Source organism: Phalangium opilio, unplaced genomic scaffold (assembly GCF_054372755.1).
Source record: "Phalangium opilio isolate 3A_F unplaced genomic scaffold, DU_Popi_V2 ptg000024l_1, whole genome shotgun sequence".
In the NCBI taxonomy this organism is placed as follows: domain Eukaryota; kingdom Metazoa; phylum Arthropoda; class Arachnida; order Opiliones; family Phalangiidae; genus Phalangium; species Phalangium opilio.
This window is the reverse complement of record NW_028324155.1, coordinates 6,822,294-6,841,817: the sequence shown is the minus strand read 5'-3', so window position 1 is coordinate 6,841,817 and position 19,524 is coordinate 6,822,294. Positions and strand designations below refer to the sequence as shown.

Below are 19,524 nucleotides of genomic sequence, written 5' to 3'. Positions count from 1 at the left end.
AATTTACGATCAAAAGCGGCGAAGAAATTGCGCGGTATAGCTCTTAAAACTTAAAAAGTGCTGGGTCGGATATTTAATTTTAGAAGTGTATATGACTGTTCGTCTAATTTGGTCTATTTCTACCTGTACTTCGCCATTCATTTTTAACCATCCCATTCTGCAGACCATTTAATGGAAAATATTAATGAATTCAGGGGGAAAATTCAAAATAAATAAATAAATAAAAATAATTTTTAAAATTAAGAATTCACTACAGATTTTTCAATTCTAAATTCCCCGATTTTTCCCATGCATTTTTATTTGTAGAAAATTGGCAATATTATGTTCAAAAAATTACCAATACCTGTCCTATAGAGACCATAAAATAATAAATATATACGCTAATAAGGTCTAATTATTTACCTAAATTAATTTTAAAATAATAATAATAAGTACAAATATTATTTGCAGCCCCTAACTAAAAAATATCGACGAATTTTAATTTCAAATGATCGACCCCTAATAATAATACGCTAATTAGGTCTAATTATTTACATAAGAAGTACAAATATTAATTAGAGCCCCTAATTAAAAAACAAAATCGTCCCATTTTAATTTCAAATGACCGACCCCTCCATTAGATAACCTATAAAATTATATCAGTTCCAAAGAATATAGTATAAGAGTCTGCAGATGGGAGTACTCGCTAGAAAATAAAAAGCAATAATATTCTAAACGTAGAAGAACACTAGCTACGGAGTTTTCTGTCATTCGTCGCTTTGAAATAAAAATAGTTCATTTAAGTACTTTCTAGCCAAACCCGGGCGCTCGCGCTCTCGTTTTTGGAGCGCGTTTTTATATCAGTCAGAGTTGGATAAAAACCATTAAATACCAACCGTCCCCCCTTTTCGTAGTGCTATTTCTATACATCATTATTTTTGGGGGGATTAGGTTATTTTTTTTTTTTTACTTTTCTATGGAAGATGAGTCTTTGCTTATCTCGTCCCGCCTTTAGCTTTCCAGGATTAAACTTTGCTAGTTTATATTCTACCAATGAAAAATTTCATTTCATAATAAAAATCGACTAAATTATTCCTCCCATCGGCATGGTTTTCGCGCGGGAAACTATATACACATAACCCGCGCGATCGAGTCCAAAATGGCGCCAAATTTTATATATATTTTTCTTCTTATTATAGTCTACTCTATATATATATATTAAAAGGGTTTTCATTAACCCTAAGGGCTATTAATCTTTTGTTCAAGGGTCATTTTATTGTAATAGTTTGAGCTTACTTAATAAAGTTATAAAACTTTTCTGTATTCGCGCATAAATTTGTTTTAAGTTTTGGCGGGAAGTTATTAACGTTGCAAGACCATACAAGGACTTAATTCCTTCCGATCGCGCCAATTTCATTTTATTTCCCACCAAAAATATATTAGATAGGAATATCAGGGTTTCTTCGGACTAAACATATTTCAAGGAGTGATATTATCAGCCCTGCCCTTAATTTCGTGTGTCATTAATTTTATATTGAAAGGTGTGTTATAATCTAAAACAACAGGACTCTAAGCGCGGAATTAACGCGCGAAAGAAAATAATTTAATTTGCGCGCGGAAATTTAAACGCGCAATGAGCATCTATTTTCCTACAAATTCGGCTCCTAAACTATAGTATTTTAAGATTTTTTGGTTTTTTAGTCTTAACAATTTCTGGGTCTTATCAAGTTACTTTGCATGAATTTATGACTTTTGGTGAAATTTCTTAGCTTATGGGATTCCGAAATTGTACACTGTCCACCCAAAACGTTTGTAATTATGGCGGGAAATAGTAACGAAAGTTACAAATCTGAATAAGCGACCGCCATTTTACATATTTCAGTAAAGCTAACGGACCTAATTGCCCTTCTGTCCACGTTAAACGCAAAAATATTACTTCAAATTAAACCTTACACGGAACTAAATTCCGCTGCTTAAAATACCAATTCAAAAATCGCAAAAATACTCTGCTAATTGAAATAATTGCGATCTGACCTAAGTATATAAGCAACAAATAAACTTACGTTTCAATTAAAGTTATTCATTAGCAAGAAGATTCCCGTATCCATATTTAAACTAAATTAAACAAGTTAGTTCTAAATTGCAACGTTTCATTCGGAGTTTCAACGCAAACTAATGCCGTATTTGTAAATGGTTTCACGAAACCCCCAAACTAATGTATCGGTAAAGCTCACAAAGCTCTAACCCAAATTCCTTGTATATGGCTTTGATAGTCAACTATATATGATATATTGCTGGCAATAAGGAAGTGATTTCTCAAAAAAAGGTTCTAAACATCCAGCTCGGGGCGAAAGAAATTGAACAATACCGATGTGGACTTTTTCTAAAGACCTAAAACCTGATATCGAGCTAAGTTTTGACCATAGTTTGGCACCTAAACTGTGATTTTACTGTAGATCAAAAATAGACCAGTTGAGACATGCCGTACGACAAATTTCCACGGGGTAAAATATCGGATTAACAAAGGTTAAAATAATTTAAAACTTATTCAAACGCGATCATATTCAAAATAAAACATAAAATTGAAAATAAATCTTCAAATATTCCTATTTTTACCTTCAAAACTTATCGTAAACACAATTAAGTTAAAATTAAAGCTTACAGCTTGTGTCTCGTAATAATAAAATGCACATTATTAGGCTTATAATTACGTTAAAACAGTGTATTCAAACACTTACGCAAAGATGGCGGAATCCCGGCTAGTTGCACTTGACGAAGAATGGAGATCCTTCAGGGCCGCCGCGATAAATCAGCGAATCACCCTTTCCGGACCGTAGATCACCGTAGATTAGGCTTAGCGAAGACGAGGAAAAGTTTTTTTAAGAAGTTACTTTTCACACTGAAGTTATGTCAAAAGTACGAAACTTTGTGCAAAACCGTAAACACACTATTGAAGCCCGATTAATACACTTCTAGAATAAAGTTATTTTAACAATAATTACGACTTAATTACACTAAAATCACGAAATCAAATCGACACCGAAAACAATTCCCGCTTTGATTTATGACCGTTACTGTATTGTTAGCTCTTCCTCTTCTCTTCAGTGCTGCCCGGGAACATAGCCCACTTGATCACGCACGCTGGCTGCACGCGCTCTAGAAGCCCGTCCAAACGATTTTTTTTACATGTTAACTCGCGAATACGGCGCGTCACATAGGTTCGGTCTAAACTTTCAAACCCGTCTGGTTTTAACATGGGCCTCTATGGGAGGGGACCAGTTTTTTCAACGTTTTTGACAATATTAGTGCATCTACTGGTTCAAATCTCTTGAATTTTTAATGAGACGTGTATTGAAAGGTTTGATATTATCCTGTAAAATTTAAAGGCTTCAGCTTTAATAGTTTTTTTTATAAAAAATAAAAACCATCACATAGTAGAGAATTTTGCCCCTTCAATTTCTCTACTATGTGATGATTTTTATTTTTTATTAAAAAAACTATTATAGCTGAAGACTTTAAATTTTACAGGATAATATCAAACCTTTCAATACACGTCTCATTAAAAATTCAAGAGATTTGAACCAGTAGATGCACTAATATTGTCAAAAACGTTGAAAAAACTGCTCCCCTCCCATAGACGCCCATGTTAAAACCAGACGGGTTTGAATTTTAGACCGAACCTATGTTATTCTCATTTTTAGGGTCGATTGAGCGGGCTTCTATAGCGCGTGCAGCCAGCGTGATCAAGTGGGCTATGCCGGGAATCAGGGGATAAGAGGGGAAAGAGGGATGCGTTTTGGCGGCAAATATTTCAAACTTTTAACAATTATGAATTTTGAATTTCAATTCATATTCTTTTGTTGATTTTGAATGTTAATTTTAATTTTATGACGGAATTTGCTCTTTCTTTCGTTCGTTCTTGATTTATTTATGGCAATAGAATTTCGCTATTCATTAGGAAAACTAATTAGGCATTTAAGGGGGTTGATAACGGTTTTCTAATTTTACCTCCCCCTTTCCCATCTCCCGATTTACGTTGCCAGACTAGTGTAATTTTAAATTTTTCACCGCCAAACGTTAAGCCTATTTTTCTCTGCTGTAAATAAGTGAAACGCTCGTGTCTTCCTTTTGATCATCAAGATGCGTATAATTTCGCGTGACAAATGTCGCGTAATTAATGTAATTAGTTAAGATATGTTCAATATAGCTTTTGACCAGTTTATTACATTTCGAGTTGATTTAATTAGAAGTTGATTATTTGGTTGTCGATCTACCAGCATATTCTACATAGAGCGTCCCAAGAAGTGTTGACAAGTTGGGAAAACCAAAATATTACCTCTCCGAGTCAAGACGACTACTTACAAACTTATTTACCCAGATATGGAAATGTTTCTTAAGTTAAAATCTATGAAATATTAAAGCAGTATACAAAGCACAGCAAATATACTGTAAATCAGACGACATTTTACATCCAATAATGATATACTTGTACACATTAAAATCATCCGATGGGGGAAAAACGGGAAATGAAGAGATAAAACTTTGGAGGGATATTACCTTTACGTGTTTGTAAAGGCCCAATTTTCTACTCCTCAACTGTATGCCCTCTATGTTCAAAGCCATATTCACAACAGGGTTGCATTGTAAACACTATCCTTTCGTTTCATCTCAACGATTTTCGTAGTTTGTCAACATGACTGTTAACGTTACATAACACCAAAGCTTATTTGTGGCTACACACACTGAAAGTAAATGCGTACCATAAAAAGCATGAAAACACGAAGCTATTATCCGATTACGATCAGACCTTTCACTGGTCTGGGCTGCGTTCAGCAGAGCTCACCAAAAAAGACAGCGGATTTTGGAAATGTTTACCGGTGAGGTCTGTCGTCATAGCTTTTCTCCGGTCATCGGCGTTTTATAAATGACGCTAGCGCAATAAAGCGTGCAAGGTACCAAGGCTTAACAAAAATTGTATGATAACATATTTATAGAGATAGATAACAACTTTTATAATTAAAATTAGAAACTAACATATCTTTTAAAATTCTCGCGTGATCAACTGGTTTCACGCCAATTAAATAGCTATAGTCCCAAAGTGCTATTTGTATTAATTCCTCCATGGTTTTTTCGCCAAGCTGAGAACTATGCGTTTTACGTCACGTTATCCAAAGAGCCGACTATTTTCTTTGAAGACCGCGCTAGCTCAGCGCTTAGCACCGTGACGTCAAAATTCAAAAACAAAATCCCGTTATGTAGGCCACTGCTAATAGCGCTGGGCTCTGCTGAACGCGGCCCAGATTTCCACCATGATTTTATAATCTAAGCCTAATTATTTAAAAGTGTATTTAACTTTCGGCTCACTCTGAACCGTTAATGTCTCTGCTTTACAGAAACGAAAACCAAACCCAAGCGTTTACTATTTGGTTCACTAGGCCTATTGACAAATAAAATTTCATTTGACCAACATAGTAGCGTTGTGCTTGTATTCACTTTAGAAAGGATTATGCTATAAACACATGTAGTATAGCTTAAGTATTATATAAACATTCATTTTAGATAATAATATTAAAAACAATCTTTGGAATATCAAAATGAAATAGAGCTTTAAAGCTACAAAAGTACTAAATACATCATAATTACGAAAAATATTTCCACATATTCACTTTATATTAAGGATAAAGGGAATATTATGGTTCTGTAGGATTCATTTACACATCAAAACAAAACGAACTTCTAGCGCAGCGCACTACTGTAACAACGGACGGACACACACAGACAAAAACATAGACTGCTTTTTAACTCTTTCCGTATTAATTTTGAATTGAGAAACAAGATTATCTTAAATATTAAAATAAATATAATTAATATTTAATATTTTCTTCGTTAGTTATTCGCCTTATTGAACGTTACATCGTTTTAAAAAAGAACAATTAAACATTCTTGAGAGACTTGACTAATATTGGCGTTTGAAATGAAGCATACGCCGGTTGCTTCGCCTTAATCAAATAGGTAGTATATAAGGGTGTCGAACTACAGTTAAAAGCAAGAACAACCGCAATTGCGAAAACCTATCGTGGACAACCCACCCTAGGGAGGCTAGACGTTTCTCGTAACCCTAGCTGATCGCCGCGAATGTCTTAAACCCAACGATGACGATGGAGTAGAAGCCAGGTGTGCAGACTGGTGTCCATGTGTGATGGACAAAAACAAAGACCAGAAGATGGTGGTGTAGAAGCCAGGTGTGCAGACTGGTGTCCATGTGGGATGGACAAAAACAAAGACCAGAAGATGGTGGTGTAGAAGCCAGGTGTGCAGACTGGTGTCAATGTGGGATGGACAATGACCTGAAGATGGTGGTGTTAGAAGCCAGTAAGTACAGACTGGTGTCCATGTGGGATGGACAAAAACAAAGACCAGAAGATGGTGGTGGTTAGAAGCCAGTATGTACAGACTGGTGTCCATGTGGGATGGACGAAGGCCTTAAGATGGTGGTGATTAGAAGCCAGTAAGTACAGACTGGTGTCCGTGTGGGATGGACAAAGACCAGAAGATGGTGGTGTGAGAACTCAAGTAGAGTAGCCATTTCCGTGACTGTGAAAGCAGTTCGGAAATGGCGAACACGTTTGCTCCGATTTGGAAACTGCGAACGCGGTCACGTGGGTGTAACAACAGACACACACACAGACACACAGACACACAGACAGACAGACAGACACACAGACACACACGATCGTTACAGAACCTCTCCGTGACATACGTCACTCGGAGAGGTAAAAAGTGAAATGTATTCTTAAGTATACTATAGGTAAGCCTTGTCCATTCAAATACATTGTTTTTGTGCATGAATGGAATCTCTATTTATAGACTAAAATCAAATTATGTTTACATGGAGATCTATTATTATTTTATATCTATTTTAATACAAGAGCCATAACTTTTGGGTGTTGTCAGTTATAGTTAAGTTTGATGTTGATCCAACAAGTTAAGTTCAATAACATTTTAATGTCAAAGTTATACGTGGTATCTTGATTGCACGTGTTCCCGGTGCCAAATTCTAAGAACTACTAATTTCTTCTCGGCAATCGCTACTTTCATCATCAAAGTTTGATCTTTCACGCTCAAGTGATTTTCACAAAAATGTTTATCTTTGAACATTTTTTATTTTACCTTCCGTGATTGAAAGAGACATTAAATCTCTTATTGCCACGTGCGTATTGAACCCTTAAACCCAAAGTACTCTAATTATAGCAATTTAATTAACATTAAAATTAATACAATGTGTTAAAATAAATAAATAAATAAATAAGAAATAATAATTGAAATCAATACTAATTTTATCTAGCCTTAGAGATGCTAATTTGCCAAAACCGCGTTAATTAACAATTAATACAGATATGAGTTGCCGCGACAAATTCCTGATCCATCCTTCTCTCTCTTTTGCTCTTGGAACTCCGCGCTGAATTTCCTCTTTCCATCTCTGGAGAGTCGAAACATCCAGAGGGGCTCTCTCCTATTGATTTGTAAGAATTTTCAAGCTAAATTCGTACCACAATAAAACCCCAACTCCTCGTTCTTAAATTACATTTCCATCTCATAGGTCCTGCCTTTCCGTGTAGTAGATTTTAACCCTGAAACTTTTCACTGAGGAGTCGAAAAATTTCACATTGAAGCTGTACCGGAACGGAACACCAATTCTCTGCAGTATCGTTCTCATGATAGATACCTTTATTAGTAGTATATTTTGAGCGTGAAAAAAAATGTCCCTTTAGAAGAGAGAGAATCTCCCGAAAATGGTTTCGCTTGGATAAATTCTCCCGCCGATAGGGGCGCTGGTTGTATGGCGAAAACAAGCCAGGAATTTAATGTCGCAGAGCATGCATGATGCTACGTATACTGTATAATTTTTCCTTTTGGTAGCTGGGGCCGAAAATGAGGCCCCGAAACTTAGGACCAGTTAGGCTTAGATCCCAAATATTTTTACGAGCTTTTATTTGCCCGGTTCCTTATTAGAGAGTTTTGCCTGGCATGCATGCACCATCAGGGGCCGTGGTGGTACTGGTATTTAGCAGTACCGAGGCTGCTATCATAAAGGTTGTTAAAGGGTTGAGCGTGCTACCCTTTACAATTCAAAGTATTGGAATGTTTTCGCTTCAAGGAGTTCTACTCTTGTTTTTATGTTCTTTTAAAAGTCATTAAATAAACTTTTCGCGACAGCAGCGCCTACGTTCGACGAAACTCGTTAATTTTTGAGACACCAGAGCCCAGGTCGAGGAATGGCTAATGTCATATTTGCAAGGCTAAAAAGTAATACTTGTGTAGGAACCCGGGGAGATGGACGTAGCTAGTCAGGTGTGGAAATTCCTCGTAAACATAGAATCAAAATTGCTGCATGATAAATAGACCGTTTCTAATATTACACCCAGAGAAACCAACATACAGGGGTGAGGTAGCCATTGGAGTCTTCTCCCTAACGCCAAGAAGCACCGCTAGAGGCAGTGTGAGTTGGCTAGCCTCCCTCCTACGTGTAGTGAACTCGGGCTTCGTCTGGTGTTGCTTCTTAGCGCAAGAGAGAATACTCCAATGGCGGTCTCGCCCCAGTTTGTTGGTTTCTCTGTATGTAACTTCAAAAATGGTCTATTTAGTAATCAGGGTTGTCCAAATTCTGGCAAATATTAAATCAGGGTTGTCTATTTATTGTGTGCGGCAAGTGTTGCCAGCCATTTGTGACGTGTACAATCTTCAACAGACTGAAAAGCTTGTAGAGAGAAATTTACTTTTGGACAAAAACTATTTTACCTCAGTTGATCTACTTTTGGAGATTATTCTTATTTCGAAAATTTAAACCCTGTGAGTTCAAAGGTCACCCCATACAATGCCTATTACTTACTATTTGAGAAGTACTACAGTTTAGGGCACGCGCGCGATACCTTGACAATAAATTTGGCGTAAACCTTAACATTAATTTCGATAAGGGTTCAAATAATTGACGTCATTTTGAGATTAAATATTTTGATCATCAAAGTAGCTAGATTATTTTCAAAGTCGCTCGAAGCGATACGGGAATTACTTGAAAACCGGCTATTAATTACAAATGATTATTTAACGTTCATGGACTCACTCTATAGCTCGCCTATTCCGGTTTCTAGACTTTCTAGGAAAGAAAAAAATCTATTAGATTTTAATTTAATTTACGAGTTCTTTAGCACTTTTAAACTCCAATTAGGTCGCGCCCTCTTCGAGATTTCCTGTTAAAGAAAAAATGCGAAACAATAAATTATATTTAAATCAGGTTGAGTCATTTGATCTTGTAGTATTGATCCAATCCTATTGAACCCTAAAATAATTCCCAGTAATTAAATTTGATGTAAATAATCCTAGAATAGCTCAAGATATTAGAATAGGTTTAATTAATACTAAATAATATCGACCTTTTTTGCGCTCAAAAATAGGTAAATGACGTTGCAATATTCATAGAATAATTTAATATATTCATGAAAAAATAGACAAAATTAGTCCACAAATTCAGATCAGGTTTTTTAATTATTTTAATTACGACACTGTACATTTTTGGATGGTATATTTTTCAGGGGGAGAAATATTTACCATTATAAACTACAATTTATTTACAAAAACAAAAAAAAACTACCAGCCATTAATGATGATTTAATTTTAGGCTTAATAACTAATGAATTTTTTTTTCGACGAATGATTATAATTACAAAGTTTAGTGACACTCCGTATTATCATACCATAGAGTCTAATACAGTCAAAACGTAGGAGATGCCAATACTCTATGCTTTGAGCCTTTATATATATACTCATTTACAGCGTTATTGCTGTAAATCAGAACGATCAGTTAAGATTGAATCGACACTAAACGGACAAAGGATCTATAAGACAGTTATAGGATACGTGTACTTTTCACATGCCATGTTTTATTTTTTTTATAATTTTACCAGAAATTCATTACCATGGTAAAAATCAAGGGCTCTACGTTTACCTTGAAAATTCTACCAATGGTAAAATTTTAAAATATGGACAAGTGTGAATTTTTTAGTGTTTTAGTTTGTTTTCGACCGCGCACATGGTGCGACCAAATATTTTAATCATGTTTTGTAACACATAATTTTTCGTACATTCACATTGTTTTATCGTATCTACATAAGTGTTTTTCATAAATACATGAAAGATAGAGAGAGATAGAGAAAGATGAGAGAAGAGAAAAACATTTACGTTAATGATTGTTAAATATTTCGGAGATCAAATATCAATTCAATGTAAAGGGAAGAACACCTTTGTGAAGTCGTAAATATAACCGTAATACTATATTTCATTTTTTATGTTTGGAACGAATGAACACCACCGGTTTTGTTTTTGTTTTTTTTTTCTTTCAATATTGTTTATTATAGTCTCTGAGTATATTTTAATGATGTATTATTATCATCATCTTAGTTCAGTTCAGTTCAATTCAAGTATTCTTCAGGTATAATATATTTTTAGTATAAGATTAGGGAGAGAGAGAGCCACGTTGGTTGGAAGTATAGAGAGAGACACAACCAAGTTTTTTCCTCTATCCGAGAGCGGCCGCTGAGTACTCGTTTTTAACTTGCTGGTATCTCCTGCAATACAGGAATTAATTTTTAATTTAATTATCATAGATTTAATCCGTATTCACGACTTTAAAAATTCCATCTAAGTAAACAACCGTTCCTCGCTAGCTCCGAATGAATGAATACCGACCAAACGCGTCATTGTTTAATTGTTAAGCCTAATTTAGGTCTAACTTATGTTTTGGCGCCAAATTTTGTAAAACACGTGCACGGTTTCACGCGCCAAGATGCACGAGACACGTGCGTGCTTGCACTACAACCTAATTACTAATAAATGAGCGGCTATTTAATTTACTTGGGTATTTGATGATGATGGTGGTGATGATGTGAACCGTTAGTGTTGCTATTGTTTTGGTTATTTTCCGCGTTTCTTTGACTGTTTTTCTTGCTTTTCATTCTTCGATTTTGGAACCATATTTTAACTTGTCGTTCTGTCAAGTTGAGGTTTCTAGCTAGCTCCCATCTTTTTTGTTTGGATACGTAGGCGTTGTACAGGAATTCTTTTTCCAGTTCTAGCGTTTGGAATTTAGAGTATGGCTTTCTTTTCTTTCGAACTGTTACGTTCCCCGTCCATTCCAATGGATTTGTCGCTACGGTTTCGGCCACTGAAACGAAAACCGGCAAACCTTTAAGTACAAAAGGAAAATACAAAAAATGTTTATCAAAATTTTACAAAATTATGTTGAAAAGAACCCAAAACAAAAATATTTGTGTTTTTCTCCTACAAAAAGTGCAGGTTGTATTTTTTGTGTAAATTGCATATTTTTCCCCTAGAAAGTTTTTTCATTGTCCGTAATGTATAGTTTGTGCAGTACAAGCTAACTTCGTAAAATAGGGGAAGCTAATGCGTATGAATACTTATTGTTAAATCCCATAGGATAGAAAGTAGTGTTTATCAAGTAAAGGCGAGTGAATAACGATGGAAAAATTCGGGAATTTTTTTTTTTGGAATTTTAAACCCCTTTCATGGGGCATCGCAAAATTCGGGGGTATGAGTAGAAAGAGGGGTTTTTATTTTCAAATTTTGAAGAATGAGGTAAAACGGTTCATTTTCATTCCAAAACGCGCGGTAAATAGAGTCAAGGAAGATCTGCCTTGAAGTTTAAGAGCATTATCGTTAGGACTATTTTCAGTCGCTGTTAAAAACAAAATTAACTAATCTAAGGAACAATGCAGTATTTTTAAATAATCACGTGACAAAAACAATAAATTAGAATTTAAATCAACCACCTCGGGCATTAAGTTACAACAAGACATTATAAAGTACAACAGGATGGAGTCGCGCCTGAACTGAACTGAAGCACGAGATCCGTAAGACGATATTATTTCTAATACTTAAATTTATTTAATTTTTAGTAATTTATAAAAAAAATAATTCTTATTAATCACATATTTAAGGGTATAGTGATTAATTAGTTAATTCTAGTTAAAAAAATAATATATAAAAACCGGTTAAAGTTGTCTAATCTTTTAAATTTTTGTTCAATTGTGTAAGGGGGAAGGGGGTGAATTGAATACGAAGTGAAGTGACATTCGCGGAGTTTCTTTACCTCTAGCAACTCGCGGCAAAGCAACGAACCTGAAATTAAATCGTGCAATCTTTCGATATCCCCGACTTGAAATTATTCCTCAAGCACCACCATGTCCTTAACTTAATTTATGACCACGAATTGAATTTCTTTAAATACCTTTGTTTTCTTGTTGCGTTTACTTAAATTATTCAACTCACGTATAATCCTGATTTCCTTTACTACATTTAATCAGGGATAAAGTTTCTATATATTTTTTCAAAATGTTTAATTTTCTACAGCTGTTTTATCAATAATAATAGACATAAATACGGAATTTTAATTAATTACAAATTATTTATCTTCCATAATACAGGGTTGCCACGGGTCAGGGGAAACCTGAAAAAGTCAGGGAATTTGAAAATGGGCCAAAAAGGTCAGGGAAAAGTCAGGGAATTTGATTTTAGTGGGTAAAATTTCTGGGAATAAGTCTTTATTGAAAATTTCAGAAAAAGGTCAGGGAAAACATGGAAAAGTCAGGGAATTTGGTTCTGAAAATTCTGTGGCAAACCTGTAATATTTATTAAATTCTTCTATATTTAAATTAACAATAACCATTTCAAGTGTGTGTCTGTAGACTAATGGCAGTTCCACACCTTGTATTGTATTAACTTCTATGAGAAGATGACATTGAATGTCACTATACCCGATAATTATTAGCTTCTGTCTCAGTCTGTAAAAGATTAAACTGGATAACTTTCAGACGTTAAAACAAAGGTTAGATAGAGTATCTTTGGCTATAGGCTAGTTCAGGTAGCGGGGCTATAGTTGAAGACCAGCTTAATGCCGGTATTAATACGCCATACACGTTATAATGACGACCTCGTATAAAACTTAACGCCTTTTCCAGTATAATAATAAGGAAGCCTTTCTTTATGACCTTTCATTCATAAGCAAGCTAGCTTCTCCGCCTTGCACACCCCACTCACCTACTCTCTCTTGGTAGACAATGTAACGACTTGCTTAGACATTAAAATGCTTTGCTTTCTAGGTATGTAGATACATTGTATGTAAAAAAGAGTTGGTCTTGACCATTGGCGAAAATTTACATAAATGTGTTGGTATTTCTGTTTACACTCACGCAATGCCCGCAGTTTATTAGTAGAAATGCAAGGTTACGGGGTTCGTGCAAAACGTGCACTTGCGAAAGTTAGGGAAGATGAAAATAAGCCCAAAGAATCAGGGATATTGGTTGGTTTTATTTGGGAAATAAGCCCAAATAGTCAGGGAAATCCTTTGTTTTGATTAAAATTCAGGGAAAAATCCTTTGTTTTGATTAAAAGTCAGGGAAAAATCCTTTGTTTTGATTCAAAGTCAGGGAAAAAATCCTTAATTAATTTTTAAACATGCAATTTGAATGTATTTAGTTTTAAGCTTGGAATGGGCACGAATATTACTAGAAAAAACCGGTTTTTCCCCAAATAGAAAATTCCTACCTTCCTAAATAGTAAACTGACTGATATTTTTGACTGCTCTATTTTGTGCGACGTTCGAAAAAAAAAAGAATTCAACATGAAAACGGGAGAAAAACATGCTCCGGTTCAAAACGCCTTATCTTCAGACATTGCCATCAATATATAGAGCGAGCGTAGGGTACAACAATTCTTAAGGGACCGTCACTAAAATCCCGACGCGTTTTTTTCTTTTTTTATTACAATAACCTTCATAACCCAATACTAAAACTGCAAAATATCACGTTTCGGAAATAAACACGCGCCACCTGACCCCCGCCTAGTTTTTTTTTCTTTTTGCTCCTTACTGTTACGTAATGTAAATATTATAAAGGTGTATGTCGGAATTAAATTCCTTGAATGAAATAAAATACCGCCTTAAGAGCGTGTGGTGTTTACTACAAAGGGGTAGGTAGTAGACAAAAACAATCAAAATAGTATAGCGACATAATAAACATTCGAGCTGTTTATTCCGGTTTCATTGCGTATATATACATACGAACCGCTTTTGATAAGTCGTAAAATAATTGCGATAAAATATGCTATTAATATGAATTGATTCAAAGCTTTCGTGAATATGAAAGTGTTTAATATTAATATTTTGGCTATAATCTTAAGGCTTTAAATGAATGTTTTAATTAGTATCGGTTCGCTGGACTGTATTCTTATTTATGTTATAGGTCTATTCACGCTTATCTTTGGGGGAAGTTGTTTTAATAACGTATTTAGTATTCAGATAGGAATTGAAATAATTCCATGATAGATATTTAATTATTGGGGTAATTACCGGTAGCAGTTGGGACGTAAGCGGCGGTCGAATGTCCTTCTACGGTGGCGCCGAAACTCCTCAAGGCGTAACTGTCGGCGGGGTGATGTCCGAATCCGTCCAAAGTGGGTCGGCTCGATCGGTCGTCGGCGGCCGTCAAGTAGGAGACGGCGGTGGGTTGAGCCGGATGGGGGTCCATCCTCGTACCGTAAGGAGCGTAATTGCACCATGTTTGGGGAGCGAAGGATTGACATCCTTCCGCGGGAGATACCGCGCTTCCGCTGGGGACAGCCGAACCTCCGCTTACCGGCAGTTCGTAAGAGTTCGACCAAAACTTCAAGGAAGGTTTACGGTCAACGGCCGCGGCCGCCGCTGCCGCCGCCGCAGCCCGGGCCGTGTGATCGTTGTAGTAATAACCCGTCATACCGTCTCTGACGTTACATAGTGTCTGATTATACTGCGAAACGTGATGACCGTCGAAAGCCGTCGGATGATTTTCGTAACCCCACGGTTGACCGGTAGCTACCCCCGGGTGACTATGGCGTATAACCCCGGCCGTTTCGGGAACGACCCCGCAATCCGTGGGGTGATAAGTCACCGCTAAAGAGGACGTCACTCTCTTGGCCGGAATATGTAACGGTCCCGGTCCCGTCGCGCCGCTGGAAGAACCCACGATCGTCGAATTTTGTGTCGGTGAAACGGGGTCCAAACTTGAACGGCTGGAATTATCCTCGTAGAGGGTTCCGTTCATCTTGCTGGCGCCTGTCTCCCGATGCTCTTCTTCTCTTCCTTAAATTATTCTTCCGCCCGCGGGAACCTCCTCAACTTTGTCTTCGTATTCTATAATAACACGGGGAAACAACAATATCGGTTAAAAAAAAAGAAGAACGTCTTAATCATTCTCTCCCAAGGTTTACGAAGCGACTGAGACGCCACGGGATATGTTTTGCTAATTACGAATTACAATATATTACCTCTCCCCAGTGCTAATTGATTTACGATGATTTAAATCACGGTGTATCGCTTAATTACAAACGTACTCTACGCCGCAAAAAATAAATTTGAAAACAAAACGTAAAACACGTCATTGCGCAATTTTGTCGACGTAGCTAACCTCGAGTATTTTCATTTTCCTCTTTTCCAATTTAAAAGATTAATTTCCTATATCAATTAGCAACTTTTAATTAAACGATGATACGCGTGCGTGTCTTTAAAATAATCGTATATATAAATCGAGGAACCATGCACGACAGTCGTAAAGAGTTTGGCTTCTCTCTTTTGTACAATGGAGAAAGACCATATCGTTTTTTTTACGAGTATACTAAATAACGTTCTAACTGGTCGTAAATTAAATTATAGCTTTTTCAACTTTTCACAAAAATATTTCAGAAAAATTAAATTTTTCCCAGATTCCCCCCCAAAAACATTTATTACCCTTACGTGATGTATTTAAAAAGTCATCATCCCGAGATAAACAATAAAATAAATGTAATAATCGTCGTTTAATTTAAGTGGCGATTCCATCATAATATCAAGTATAGAGTTAGAGAGACCGAAAAAAGCATGCCCTTAAGTATATCGTCTTCTCTCTTATGTTTTAACATCTTTGGACTAGGTTTATGTCCAATAAGATACACCATTAAACGTATATAGGGGTGCATGCTTGCTGCCGCTGCACCATGCCACTAGCTAGCCTCAACTGGCTGCCTGCCACCGCCGGTTTAGGGGTTTTTGTCGAAAGGGTGAGATCTCTTTTAAAAAGGGTGCTTGGTCATAGGGGTACATAAATAAAAGAAAGAGGGACTATTTTTTCATGGTGAATATGGAATAAAGCCCAAGGCAGGACTCGGGAGTCTCGGGACTTTAGGGGTTTTAAAGATTTGCAGGAATCTGATTCCTTCCTTTCAGATTCCTGCCTTTACGCCAATTATAATCTCAATGCAAAAAAAATGTCTTTACAAAATTTTCCACAAATCGACGTTATAAAACAAATAGTCCCAATTCTTATTAAATTAAAATAAACAGTAATGGCAGATGTCTAGGATAAACAGCATTAATTCAATAGGGAAAATATCAAAACTGTCATTCACTAAGGTTAAGAAAGGTTCATCCGGACTTTGAATTTTTTTTTGAAGAAAAAAATTGGGCATAGAGTTCTGGGTGCGTTGTCAAATACCCTAGGGCTATTTTTTTCATGCACGGCTTCTGGTCCGATTATACAGAAATGACAGGCAGTGTTAACCTACCAATATTCTGAACAACAATCAAAGGCATAGAAGTGACAACACACTATCTTGGGAAGAAGCGTAAGGCCGAGGGGACATCGGGGCTCGATCCGAATTAGTTTATTACAGGCGGCGACTTTTCAACTTTTCCGTATGTGCATCGTAAAGCGCCTTGAGCATTTTTTGGCAGAGAAATCCAAGGATGCACGCATGCATGCCTAGGCCTACGAACGTTTTCTTTAGAGAAAGCTACCCATTGTATTATTATCGTTGTTTCTTTACTTTTTTTTTTTGACATCCCCTTAAACGATAATTGGACAATGCAATGACGCTATTCAGCAGCTGTTTTATACCATGCCCTAACAGTAATAAAACCTCGTAAAAATCTTTATATTCACAATATGAGTACATACATAACAGACCAGCCGCTCGCTAACCTTTGTACAGAGCGCTAAAGAATTTAATACCAATTAAAAGCTATATCCTCACCTATTCATTTATGACGTTCCTATAGTCCCAAGTATGGTTGAACTCGACGTTAATTAATTAATTTAATTGGGATTAAAGGGGTATATTTTAACGCTGACCGACTGTTATACCACCGGTCAAGCCGCGTTTGGTATTATAAGGGAGAGCGAATAGACTAGCCGGGTTGGTCTGGCGCCGAGCTTTGAGTCTTTGAGATGCGTGTAACATACACCGAAAAATTTCTACCAAATTATATTCGGCCAAAGCTCTTAGTCGACTTTCTAGCGTTTGAAGCTAGCTGCCATTGCGATTTTCCTACTCATTCCCTTCCCCCCTCCACCCCCCTCTCGTTTTTCCTGAACCTCCTTTTCCAAAATGGCCGCCGCTGCCAACTGTACAGGGGGATATTTTGACAGTTTTCCCCGCCTTCTCCGAAATTTCGCGGATCTAATAGTACCATCTATCGGGTTTCCTAGGCGAAACTTCTCTCTAGGAGGATTGGAATTTTCGGAATAGAGAGAGAGGATGTTCGGAGCGAGAGCTTTTCGGAATCATCCGGAGAGAGAGTACGGAAGAGAGGAAGAAGTAGAGAAAGAAAGAAAGAAAAAAAAAATGTTTAGCGACTTTTATTAAGCGCACTCAAAATTTTATTGGATACTAAATAACAATAATAAATTTAACACAAAGTATGTTCCTAAAGCGCTATACGGTTATGTTATATACTACCTTTTAACACACCGTTATTTTTATACGATTTTAAGTTTTAACAATTAACACTTACATCTAGTTTTCCGAAGTTTTATTGACCGATAAAGGTTCTCTAATACGAATGGGAATCGATTTTTGATCAGGAACGGTGGGGAGGGCGGGTATTATTATTTATTTACTTATTAACCGCTACGTGACGTCATAGACCGGGATCAGACATTTGTAATTTAAAATGGTATATACAAATTTCCTCTTAGCCATTTTTAAACACTTAGCACCCCCATCTTTAGTTTATATTAAATGTTCGAATCACATCTAACTCACGAAAAACATACATGTTTTAGGTGAATTTCTAAAACACTTTATACATAATTCATATGTTTTCAGACTAGAAGGATTGAATGCACAAACGCAAAGTAAAATTAATAATCAACGGTAAACACTTACCTAAATAATTTGACGAAAGTTAATTCCAAAATTTGGGGAATAGACACGTCATTCTCAAATCCCTCTCAACTCTTCCAAAAGAGTTCGTGTCTCGTATGTCTTTATAGTTCTTAACCCGGTTCCGTTCTGCATGCAGCAAAGCGAGCAATCACGCACCATCGATTCCTCTCTATCCTCTTCAGTTGCAAACAATCCTATCCTATCTTTTCTTTTGGCGAATTTTTTTTACACCACTTTCTCTCAAATATACCCTGAAGCTTTTTCCTTCCCTCTCATCTTTTTCGTTATAGAGAGGATGGGAGAATTTTTCTCTCTCAAACCGAAAACCACTCCTCTCCTCTCTTCAGAAGCATCTCTCTCATTCCTCCTCTTTTCTAGTTGGCAGGCTCTACGGGGAAAGTAACCCCTGAGGGTTTTAAGAAAAAAGGTGACTCTTTTTCTCTTCTCTCCCTTTCGGTACCTCTCTCAGGAGATGCGATATTTGGAGAAAAGAAATAGGCTTAAATACTGCGGCATCCTTGGGTTACGTTTCCACCTAACTTTTGGACCAAGGATTTAAGGATGATAAAAATTTGTCCGTGATGGGGGATGCATTTTAAAAAAGGGGGGATGCGATCTTTTACTGTACCATTGGATCTCTTATCAGACGCTATCACGGACCACAGATACACGAGTACAGAATGTGTATTGGTGGTGCTAAAATACCTAACCATTAGCTTAAATTGACCAATGTTTCTACTATTTGGAACCACAAACACCATCATTACGTGGTTGTTTTTTTATCTTCTTATATTTAACACGCGGTAGCTAGATTTGACTACCAAATAATGAACTGAACTGAACTGATAAGAAAGTTGTTATTTTGGCAAAAAAGAAAGAATAATAAATTTTAGCTTTGACAGTTTTTGAAAAACATAATTATTCACCAAAACCGAAAAAGAATATATAGGCACTACTTACGATTTCGTCGTTAATTTCCGAAGACTTGATATTTGACATTTGACATTTTAACAAAATTTAACACCTGTGTTTTTCCCACCACACAAATAAAAAATCATATAAATTTCCTGGAAACCCTTTTTACGTCATCGAGGCCATACGTCATATTCACTTTCGCCTAGGTTTTATTTGTAAAATTAGGTAACAAACCAGGTTTCACACACACACGAACACACGCCATAACGCGAATCGAATCTTTCGTCAAAAACTAATCCTCTCTCGACCAAGAAAACTGAATTTTTTTCCTTCATGTTCCATAGTACATAGAGTATTTTCTTAAGAAATATAACGTAGAAATCT

General features: G+C 36.3%; 1 protein-coding gene across 6 annotated transcripts; it reads right to left on the bottom strand.

Annotated features, from left to right (window-relative positions):
• Positions 1–9,509: 9,509 nt before the first annotated feature.
• Positions 9,510–18,802, bottom strand: LOC149692527 (uncharacterized). 6 transcript variants are annotated; one of them, XM_089868291.1, is made up of 5 exons: positions 15,492–15,784; positions 15,352–15,418; positions 14,399–15,217; positions 10,888–11,218; positions 9,510–10,601 (listed from the first exon to the last, which is right to left on the bottom strand). In XM_089868291.1, exons 3-5 carry the CDS (start codon positions 15,126–15,128, stop codon positions 10,553–10,555), a joined length of 1,110 nt encoding a protein of 369 aa, XP_089724417.1. In that variant the 5' UTR covers positions 15,129–15,217; positions 15,352–15,418; positions 15,492–15,784; the 3' UTR covers positions 9,510–10,552. The 6 variants fall into 6 exon arrangements, with proteins under 6 accessions (XP_089724417.1, XP_089724414.1, XP_089724419.1 ...); XM_089868288.1 differs by lacking the exons at positions 15,352–15,418; positions 15,492–15,784 and adding an exon at positions 18,226–18,802; XM_089868293.1 differs by lacking the exons at positions 15,352–15,418; positions 15,492–15,784 and adding an exon at positions 18,226–18,799 and having other exon boundaries at positions 10,888–11,197.
• Positions 18,803–19,524: the final 722 nt, after the last annotated feature.